This window comes from Lactuca virosa, chromosome 7, assembly GCF_052849685.1.
Source record: "Lactuca virosa cultivar CGN04683 chromosome 7, Lactuca_virosa_CGN04683_v6, whole genome shotgun sequence".
NCBI classification, from domain to species: domain Eukaryota; kingdom Viridiplantae; phylum Streptophyta; class Magnoliopsida; order Asterales; family Asteraceae; genus Lactuca; species Lactuca virosa.
The window spans coordinates 258,606,041-258,618,018 of record NC_136432.1 but is presented as its reverse complement, the minus strand read 5'-3'; the positions used below and the strand labels follow the sequence as shown (position 1 = coordinate 258,618,018).

The 11,978-nt window shown below is 33.6% G+C and overlaps 1 protein-coding gene across 1 annotated transcript in view; it reads left to right on the top strand.

The window, feature by feature from the left end:
* Positions 1 to 235: 235 nt before the first annotated feature.
* LOC145127737 (protein SABRE-like) overlaps positions 236 to 11,978 on the top strand; it is a 34,019-nt gene continuing 22,276 nt past the window's right edge. The window contains exons 1-3 of the mRNA XM_079062875.1: positions 236 to 529; positions 1,299 to 1,540; positions 11,660 to 11,879. Coding sequence (XP_078919001.1) covers positions 236 to 529; positions 1,299 to 1,540; positions 11,660 to 11,879 — 756 coding nt within the window. The remainder of the gene's footprint in view (positions 530 to 1,298; positions 1,541 to 11,659; positions 11,880 to 11,978) is intronic.

Here is an 11,978-nt window from a genome sequence, read left to right as displayed (position 1 = left end):
TTTCTTCTGGAGGGTTTTAATTTTGGTATGAAATTATCTAAATCTTGATTATTTGATTTACATGCTCATTCTTGAACGATCTGAAGTTGTTGTACGGACGATTGTATAAGCCAGCCACAATGAACGTAACATCTTTTTTAGAATAATTCATATTAATTATGTATCTATTATAAGTATGATGAGGTAGGTAGGTTGTTGAGATGATAGAAAAGTTGGATTGTATGATAGCATGTTCATGGTTGGAAATTTACAGGGCGTTGTTGAATCCGTTTCGGTTGGTGAAATCAAACTTAGCTTACGGAAATCCTTGGTTAAACTGGGGGTTGCTTTTATTTCTAGGGACCCAAAACTGCTGTTCGTGATAAGCGAAATAGAAGTTGTTACAAGGACTGCAGAAAAAACCTCAAAGACAACGAAATCACGCAGACCAAAGACTTCTTCTGGAAGCAGCAAACCAGGAAAAAAGTTGATGGTTATTGCTAACGTGGCAAGATTCTTTTCTCTTTCTGTGAGAGACTTGGTTGTGAAGGTAAGAAGTTTGATGCATCTATTTTCTTTTCTTTTCATTCTTGCTTGCTGATCACTGTCGACAAATTATTGCCCTTTTGAATTACTGACCATCTTACACCGCGTTTGACTTTGACCAATGGGACAAAAAGGTGGAACGAGACTCGCTTCACCTTTCACCTTTCATGCTGGAAGTGCCAAAAATAGCCCTACAAAACTTGTCCCCTCCCTCAGTATAATCACAATCACTTTTATCATTGCTTTTTTTCATCACATCTTCTGACCAGACCAACCAACAAAAAGATTCTACCTAGAACTGAACCTGGATGTTATATTCTTTGAAAATAAACATGGCATGACCACACCCCACTTCACTTTTCATTTGGAAGTGCCAAAATTTTGCGAGAGCTAGATACTTACTTTGGGATGCTCACTTCACTTGTAGGTATCAGGGAATATATAAATAGCCTTCCTTACCCAAGCTTATACTTTTAACTATATCTTAACCACTACGACATCCTTAATGAATGTTGCGGTAAGCTTGAAAAATTATCTCTAGTGAGGGGGCATTTTACTTGGTAACTACTATGTGATTAGTTGGGGTTTAGTGTCCTTGTTACGGTGTGTGATGATTGCCATTAGTTCTCTCATATATATATATATATATATATATATATATATATATATATATATATATATATATATATATTGTTTTAGTTTCATGTTAATCAATCAGGTCATCTTTAGTTTATAAAACAGTTTTAGTTTATCTTTTCATGAATTTTTGGCAGACACCGAAAGCTTCTCTAGAGATTAAAGATCTTGTACTCGATTTGTCTAAAGATCCAGGTTCCAAGCCCTCCGTGTATCTAAAGTTGCAAATGTTGCCTATTGTTATCCATCTGGGTGATAATATATCTTACTCCAAGGGCAGTGAAAGCTTATGTGCAGGGAACGGATCCACGATACACAAATCATCTGCTAATTTTATTTGTGAAGAATTTGGTCTCTTCTTTGAGGTTGGCCCTCACAGGTTTGTTTCTTCTATGTTTATCAATTTCACACATAGGAAAATGCTAGAAAATAGCAATGTACTTTCATTGAGGTGTTTGTTATAACATCCTACTTTCATCTTTCTACTATAGCATTGTACTTTGAAAAACCTGCCCTATCATCGAAATACAAAATGATCTTCACTGTTATAGGTGGGTAAATTTTACAAAGTATAATAAGTCATAATAAGAAAAAAAAAGGAAAATGCTATAGCTGGGTAGAGTTTACAAAGTATAATAAGTCATAATTAGCCAGATTGTAGGAGATCGATCATAGGAATCCTTCCTAATTTAGAGTCCACATATAGGCACATATTTTACATGTTATTCGATAATTTGACCTTTTATCTCTTATTGTTGTTACACGGTGTCAGAGTGTGTAATTAGGGTTAGCTTTCTTGTTTTCCCGATACCCTGATGAGCAACTTTTTTTTTCGAATGAGTATGAGAGAATGTTATTTTGTTCTCTTTTCTATTCGCCCTCATCAACATCGTCTCTTCAGAGCCTTCATAGATGGTGAGATCAACAATTTGGTTATGGCTGACGTGATTCCGATGGGTTTCAGGATCACTAGATAAAAAATTTGAACGAGTCTAATTACTTGGAATGTATAAGACAATCAAGAATGTACTTTAAGAGGCATTCAAAAGATGGTCATTTGACAGAAGATCTACACACTAACCACACAAACTCTAAGGTAGGGGGGAGTCATTCCCTTCCAACCCACTCAACCCAATGCCACATCAGTTTTTCTCTTTAATTTTTCTTCATCTTTCCCTAACCACAATACACGAAAACTCTATCTTTTTCAACCCACTTAACCCATTTAGCAAGGTAAAATCTTAATTAGCAATAGAGTTACCGTCGGTACCACTCCCTCTTCAGCGGGTTGTTTAATTGGTTTCACTAACCCACTTTATCCTCTCTCTTTACTTTCTCTCTCTCATTTTCTCTTGTACCATGTGTTTTAAGACTTATATCTTAGTTGTTTTGTATTTTTTTTTAATTGAGTGGGTTGAATGAGTTGAGAAAGATAGGATTTCCGTGTGTTGTGGGTTGGAAAAGATGAAAAAAAAAGAGACAAAAACTGATGTGACAGTGGGTTCAGTGGGTTGGGAGGGAGTGACTTTCTCCTCCCTAACACACGAATTCAACAATCCCAAAGGGAGAAGACGGATGATTGAGTTTCTTAGTTGTTATTGACTCTAAATATGGGCCTGTTAAATCCCAACTTCTGTCCAACACAAAACCATCTTCTTTGCATGAGTGTTTGCTTGAATTCTTCGTAGTTCTTACCGATAATAACCAATAGGATTCCTACGATTGTGGAGTCTCATAGTGCACTTTTTGGTATGGATCAAATCCATGTTATGTTAAAATCTACAACCGAAGTGCAAGTTAAGACCTAGGGTCAGTTTTTTGTTAATTTTGCCAATGAACCATGAATAGAGAACGGAATTGTGGAAAGTTGCAGCGGAAGTTTGAGAATCAAAATCCTTTTTCAGCCCATGTTGCTACTACTAATATACCTCGTTTACACTTTCTGCAATTAAATACACACAATTTCTTCCGTATGAAGAAAATCTGAAGTCAGTATCTTTCTATTGCTTCCATTTATCAGTCAAGTTATCTAAGTATTTCTCTTCTTTCTTGTTCCACCAGTTGAGTCATAGATACGAGTGCCAAATATCACATGAAAGGTAATCCTAAACTCTTATCCAACACTGAATCTTATTCCAACGTATCTAAGATCACTTTAGCAAAGTGATCTACATCTAAAGTTCTTGGTGCTGACACCATTAATTTAACACCCTCATTACCTTTTATAATCGATTCTTAGTCTCCCCAATATCTCATTTACCATCACACATGTGAGTCAAATCACTCGTTCTTTAAACGGTTTTGTCTCATTCTTTTCGCATTAATGCTTTTAAGATCTTTTGAAGAAAAATATTATTGGTATAGGACATGAATATAGAAGTCTGTATATATCTTAGCTACCAAACTACTACGGGGGTGTTGTACTTCTTCAAGCATTATCACCCTTTTGAAGACCCTTGTTGATAAGATCATCCTCTTTACATGTATTACAGAAACTGTGTCCTCTGTTTCATATTTTGCCTTCTATAAATTGCAATTTGTGTTGGTTTTCCACGCATTATCATTTGAGTTCTCCTACAGTCGATAAAAGAGCTAATTCTCTATTTGAGTTGGTTCCTTCTGATGTTTGGGGGCCATCAGTCTACAACTAGATTAAGATATTTTGTAAATTTTGTTGATGACTTTTCGAAAGCCACCTATATTTACTTAAAGTAAATTCGTTACGAGTTGTTTACTCATTTTAGTGCCTTTGTTGCGGAAATGAAGACTATTTGGAATTTTCTTGTCTGAACTTTAACAAGTGATAACACAAAAAAGATTTCTCAAGATCAGTTCAAACTTATATGATCTCAAGATCAGTACATACCACTTCAAAATGGAATAGCCAAAAGAAAAACAAGTATTTTCTTGAAACTACTAAAGCACTTCTCTTTTATATGAATTTATCAAAACAATTTTAGGCAAAATGCAATTTTCACAATATGTTTCTTGATTAACCAATGCCATGTTGTGCTCTAAATGGTGAGAGTCCTTGTCATATCTTATTTCCCACAAAAGCATAGTTTCATATTGAACCTTGGATTTTCGGTAGCACTTGTTTTTTGTGATGTACTAATTAAAGAATAGCCTTAGTTATTGTAAATCCCTGAATTATAGGTAGAATCTTTGATTTACATGAATTAGGATTGATTACATAGCTAGGATATCCTCTATTATTAGCCAATAAATATGCATTTTTCCTCTAGTGAATATATCATCAATTCATTCTAAAAGCTTCATGGTATCAGAGCTTTAAATCCTCTTTTTCACATTCATCTTCATATTTTCCAGCAATCTATGTTCTAGTCTTTTTTTCACCTTTAACAAATCTCATGGTTGGTGGCAAAGGCAGTCTCACGTTCGATGCTTATTTACATACTTTTACCCTTGATAACCTCAACATCTCTGGTTCTTCCTCTCACAGTAATGAAGTTGTATCCCTTATTACCAAACACAAGTTCATAACTTTCTTCTGTGGTCACAATATGTAATGATGTATATTGGCGGAAAAGGAAAGGAGGAATATCTCACTGGAGAGATCGAGACCCCAAATCAAATGATCCAAAGTACAAAACATGGAATGCTGATAAGCACATGATTAAGTCATGGCTAATCAGCTCTACGAATAATGATATAAGAGAAATTTTTTTCTATATCCGAGTGCAAAAGAACTTTAGGATGCTGCCAAAGAATCCTACTCCAGTTTTGAAAATACATAAGAACTTTTCGAGATTGAAGCCACCCTTTATGACCCCCGCCAAGAAGACACCTCTGTTAGACAATACTTTAACCCTCTTACTAGGTATTGGAAACAATTAGATCTATTTGAAACCCATCCCTGGAAGTGTACCGATGACACTACTCTATACTGGAATATTGTTGACAAAATGAGAAATTTCAAGTTTCTTTCATGTACTCAATAAAGAACTTGAGGCAGTTAGGAGCAGGATCATGAGTATCAAGCCTCTTTCTCATGTCAAGGAAGCATTCTCAGAGGTTTGACACAGGAAGAGAGCAGGAACAAGGTCATGCTTGGTGCTTTTCCTAATCTATCCACTCAAGATTCTTCATTCTTCTACTCTTGCTGCCATGAGGACAACAAAAGAGATGACCATGACAAACATTGTCGTCAAATCTAGACAATAACGAGAAACATGTTGGAAACTTCATGGAACACCTGCTGATTGGAAACCAAAATCATGGAAAGACAAAGAAACTCATGGGAATGTGGTTGTTACTCCTTCAAGTATTGTTGCCGAAGGAAAAGGGGACACATCCATTTCATCTCCTTTCACCAAAGAACAATTAAAGGCACTTTAGAAAATCCTAAGCCAGTCCGTTCAACCAAACACCACTCCTGGGTATAGGGCTGGTATAGGGCTGTTGACCACTAAAGGTAACCATTCATTAGCCCTTATGGTTAGCAGAAGGCATATTAACCCTTGGATTCTTGATTCTGGAGCATCAAATCATATGATAGATCCAAGCATTGTCTTCGAGTTTCATGCAAGTCTAAAACACAGTAAAAATTGCAGATGATACATCCTCTAAAGTTACGGGTGTGGGTTCAGTCAAAATAAACCTAAATCTAACCCTCAAATCTATTCTTTATGTGCCCAAATTAGAACATAATTTACTATCCATTCGTAAAGTTAAACGTGAACTCAATTTTATGGCTACATTTTGGCCATGCATATATATATATATATATATATATATATATATATATATATATATATATATATATATATATATATATATATATATATACTAGTTTATAACCCGTGGGAACCACGATTATAAAATTAATTAAACTTTTATAATAAAATTTTATAATTATTAATCAATTATTTTAAATAAGTCATTTTAAATAAATTATTAATTAAGATATATATCAAAAACTTTTAAAGTTATTATAACTTCAAATTTAACATATAATTAGAAAATTTAAATTTAAATTTTGAAATGAGTTGCCTAATATATCTACATGACACATGGCATAATATTAATGAGGAGTTGTATTAGAGTGACACTTGTCAAAAGGAGATTAAAACTATTCATTTATTAGAATAGGGATATATATATATATATATATATATATATATATATATATATGTGTGTGTGTGTGTGTGTGTGTGTGTGTATGTGTGTGTGTGTGTTCCAAGAATTAGGTTGAGGGAAGATAATTGGCAGTGCTAAGACATGTTATGGTCCTATGTCTTACAAGATGACGCTCTTTGGACATCACAACTATTTGGCTTGTTCTCTTTAAATAACCATTCTCATTCCAATAAAGATAGTGATGTCATGTTGTGGCTTTATTGTCTCTGTTATCTGAATTTTTGGTATTTGTCAAAAATGTTTCCCCCTTTGTTTATTAATAAACATACCGACTCTCTTTGCTGTGAAATTTGCCAACTCGCAAAACATACTCGAAACACTTATTATAGTATACCATACACACCTTCCAAACCTTTTTTATTAATTCATAACGATGCGTGGGGTCCCTCAAGAGTCAAGACTATAATCAGACAAAAATGGTTTTGCATCTTTTATCGAGAATCACACTAGGTTAATTTGGGTGTATCTTATGAATTCCAAATCAGAAGTGGGTGAAATTTTTAACAATCTTCATTCTATGATTCAAACTCAATCTCACACCAAGATTCAGATGCTCAAGATAGATAATGGCAAAGAATCCTTCTATTCTATTCTTATTCCTAATCTCACTCAACACAGTATCCTACACTTAAGCTCTTGTATAGACAACCCTCAACAAAATAGAATCGTTGATAGAAAAAATTAACATCTCTTCTAAGTTGCTCGATTTCTCATGTTTTCTACTCAAGTTCCTAAACACTTTCGTGGTGAAGCTGTTCTCACAGTCACCAACCTTATAAACTAAATGCCCTTATGGGTTCTTAACTTTTAAACTCGATCTCAAACTGTCCTGAAGTTAATTCCTCGTACAAAATTCATCACTGTTCTTGATCTTAAAATCTTTGGCTGCATTGCATTTGTACACCTTTACTCTCAGAGTTGTAGCAGGTTAGATCTCCGATCTATTAAGTGTGTCTTTATCAAGTATTCATCCCATCAAAAGGGTTATAAATGTTATCCTCATGCAACTCGAAAAATATATAATTCTATGGATGTTACCTCTTTGAAAATCATTCTTACTACAAATATGAGCTTCATAGGGAGAATGTAAACGAATCTCATCTTTGGGACTCTATTCCTAATGCCAATACTTTATCTTCAGATACCAATCAAAGTTCCCATACTCAACCCTCTAGTATTCATTATGAGAGTCCCTTTATCTCAACTAAGTCATGGAAAAATCTTCCAATCCTCCATTCATGACTCCATCTTCTTGCCAAGTACCAAACGACAAAGAAAAACAAACTCCTGTCTATATGTGAAGGAAACAACCCAAAAAAGACATAAAGCACATAACATATCTGGAGGACTACCATGAATCTGAACAAGGTCAATCAGGTAATTCTAACCATGATAATGTTGCTCAAAACAATGATTTAGATATACTTAATGCTTTGAGAATAGGATTCCGTGCATGTATGAAACATCCAATTGGCAACTATGTGTCCTACAAAATATGGTCACCATCCTATCATGCCTTCGTCTCTACGGTTGATAGCATACAAATTTCTCATTCAATTTGTGAGGCATTGGCTATTTCTCAATGTAAAGAAGCTATGCAGAATGAGATTAATGCTATGGTGAAAAAAAATACATGGACCTGGAAAGAAAACAGTTGGTTGCAATTGATTTTTCTTTGTTAAACACAAGGTTGATCGTAGCATTAAGAGATTTAAAGCTCGTATTGTTGCTAAAGGCTTCACTTAATCTTATGGGATTGATTATCAAGAGACGTTTGCTCATGTGATTAAGCTTAATATTGTTCGCGCTCTACCATCCCTTGCTACAAATAAAGTTTGGGTCTAGTTGATGTTCACCAAAGCTTTACATGGTTCGTGAATTTCTGTTATTTGAGGGGGAGTGTTGGAATGTACATATTGTACTTACTAGCTTTGGCCAAGTTATCCCATGGACCCATATGGTTACTATGTGTAGGGTTCCTACCTCTCTCTCTCTCTCTATATATATATATATATATATATATATATATACCTATTCTTGTATCTTCTCCTTGTAAATTACAGTCATTTCCTTGTTTACACTCTTAATGTGGTTCAAATTAAATTTTTTTTTAACAAGTTTACATTATTAATGTGTAAAATCACAATTGTTGATTGTAACACATAGTAATTACAACAAAAGATATTGTATGAAACACCCTTTGCTCCGGACATTTTTAAAGAATCATTTAACACAAGTTTTAATACTTTAAAAATAAAGAGTTTTAGAGTTTTTAATATAAGTTGCGGAAAAAAATGGTTCCAAAAGCATTCAAGTTTGTTTGTTTCCAAAAGGCGAAGTTTCAATAGGTATCATCACAAAGTTTTAAGTTCCCCACAAGGGTCTTCTAATTGTCTATAATTTCTATAGCTACTAAGATCTTCAATCAGAACACACATTAAAACAAGTTGGGCAATGAATTTGCCTAGTGAGTTAATTCAGTTAGAGTAAGGGATCACAATCCATGTTACTTGAATCAAACCTCCAAAATAACAAAAACAAAAGCATATAAATACACGAGTTTAATTACCCAAAACAAAACAAAATATAGGGGGTTATATGCCCAAAAGCTTCACAATTGAAATGTTAATATTTTTAAGTGAGTTATTTTAATTTTAACAAAGTACAAAGGGGTAAACAAGTTTATAACATTAGGTATGATATAATGCATGTAACTACTCACAACCCCTTGTCAATCTCAATAGTCCAATCTCACAATTTAATGGTCGGATATGAAGATATGAAGAGCTCATGACAGACGAAACTGCCAACTTTTGTACTTATATCCACAAACAGGCACTAGAGGCCATCCACCTAGGCACACAAGGGATAGCTAACCTCAACTTTTGTGTCATGCCAGCTTTCCATTCACTCACCAAAAGCCAGGAAATGACCACCTTTCACTTCCTTCTATTTTTTAATTTAATATATATATATATATATATATATATATATATATATATATATATTATACAAATATTATACTCATTTTGTAAGGAATTAAAAACCATAAATTTTAATGTATATTTTTTTATAAATTTTTAGTGTGTGTGTGTATATATATATATATATATATATATATATATATATATATATATATATAAGTTAAAAAGGAAAAAGAAATGGAAATTACAACTGATGAAATGAAGAGAGAGGGAGCGGGGAGGATACCCCTCACCTAGGATGTGGTGTTCTTGGGTGTGGTTCAGGCTCCTTTTACCCTTCCCGCATGGTACATCCTCTGGTCTAACAAATAACAAATAATCGTCAAATTTGGGTACCCGAGATCACAAAGTCACACCCATCCTAGCATGATATGCACAATTAGGAAACGTTTTCAAAGATTATAAACTCTTTTACTTTCAATAACAAATCATTTCAAAATAACATTTCATGAGTGCATACATACGTATAGTAATCAAGTAGCAAGTATTATCATTTAAGGAAAGATCATGAAAAATTAAAGTAAGGTAGGGGATGTATGTTCTTGGAAACTCACCTTAACCTCTAGCTTCCTATAATTACTCCTTCAAAGGTTAACCTCCTCAATCACCACCTAAAAGAGTTGAGGTACATAATTCAACATACCCCTAGTGTCGAAATATTCTCAAACTATCTGGTTATTCATTATTTAACTAAGAGTAATGTAATCGGAATCATGTGAATTGGATAAGCATAACTCAAAGTAATTCTTTTTTGTCAAAGGGGCAAAGAGTGTCGTGCCTTTCCTTGGTGTGTGGCATGCTTTCACAGCAGATCAAACCCCTCTAATATTCAATATTTTAAGCCCATTACAAGTATTTAACCATTAAGCTTCCTGTAATCAACAATTGTACAGTTAATAAGAATTTCTAAGCTCCAATGTTAGTCATTAAGCAACACTAATTACATTGACTTAATTCATTAAATCTTCACGGTAAATCTTGGAATTTATTGATCATTAAACTCATTTTAACAGACAAAGTGCTTAATGTGCTCAATGACTCAATGGAATTACCTTGAAATTCTTCTACTCAATTCACTTCTAATTCAACACAAATAATGTATATGATACATTTCCTATCTATCTATATTGTAGAATTTTGCTTCATAGATATGAAATTTCCAATTCATTCCTTTATTCCCATTTTACCCTTGTGGTTAAACAACCACTAAAACCACATATAGATGAGGTGATTCTTTATGTTAACTTCAAAATCTAATTCCAATGCATCAATCCATGATTATGGATATCCTTTGCATAACTAACTTTATTAAACCAATTCAAACTAGAAAATATAGCTAATAATCTCTAGATTAATATCATTAATACTTGATTCTCTCATTTTCTTAAGTTTGTGCATCCATGAGGATTTTTGTAACAAAACTACTTTAATGGCCATTGAATCATCTAGAAAACAAATTAACAACATCATCATCATTGGAGTCTAGGGTTTATGATGAGATTTCCACTCCAACATCAAATCTACCAAAGGATACTTAAATTTGAAAACATATCAATCATCATATAATTGTTAGAAAATAAAACCCTAGCCATCAAATGAGTTGGAAATCGGATTTAGATTCCCCCATCAACATAAACTCGAATTCAACATAAGTAGGGATGGATTCATACCTTGGAACCCTAGACTTCTACCTTGGAACCCTAACCCTAGACTTCATTTACACTTTGCACCAAATGAACCAAATAAGCTTGAGATGGAAGGGCATGCTATGCAAAAATCTCCATATCCCAAGCCCTGTCCCTCCACAATTGATCTAGTTCACTGTAATGAAGAGAGTGGTGCTCTTATATGTTGAATTTACACATTCTACCCTCCATTTTTGCATATTTTTTTAGAAGAATAGCCCAAGCTTCTAATATGCAGGACAAAACTTTGGAAGTTAGCATCTCAAGTCCCTCTACATCCATAATATGACTTATATACCAAGGTCAGTTAAGTAGGTCAACACCTTGGTCAACCACACTTTTTGACTAATTTTTACATAACTAGTCCTAAATCTTTTAATGTCAAAATTTTAACCATTTACTTATTCTAACCCTTTTTGTATTAAATTTAAGTGTTAAAACTCTTATTATTTTATTAAATTATTTATCTCCTAATTAATTTAACAAAAAAAATTCTAGCTCTAAATTTGGGATGTTACATTCTATTTATTAGTTATACAATGGCAGATCAATCATATAAATCCTTGGTAATTTAAAGTCCCTATATAGCTATATATTGTGGATGTTATTTAGTATTACTACATAGCTTCAGAATTAGTTTATCTCATACCGTTACAATCTTGTTTGTAGAGAAATGGGAGTCTCTATTAAAAACATCGATATATCTTTGGGAGAAATTAGTGTAGACCTAAATGAGGATCTGATTTCGAAAAAGAAGAAGTCATTAGACTCTTACGATGATGAACCTGTACAATCTACCACTACCACTACTGACTCTGAAAAGAAGCAACAAAAGAAACAAGCAACATTTGTGACCATCACAAAGTACACTTATTTGTTCCCCGAGAAGGTTCGTGACTGCTTTTTACACGCCTTGTGGACTAAGAGAGTGTTTGGCTAAGCTTAAAAAAAGGATCTTTTTAAATTATTACCAGTTACACACCAGTAT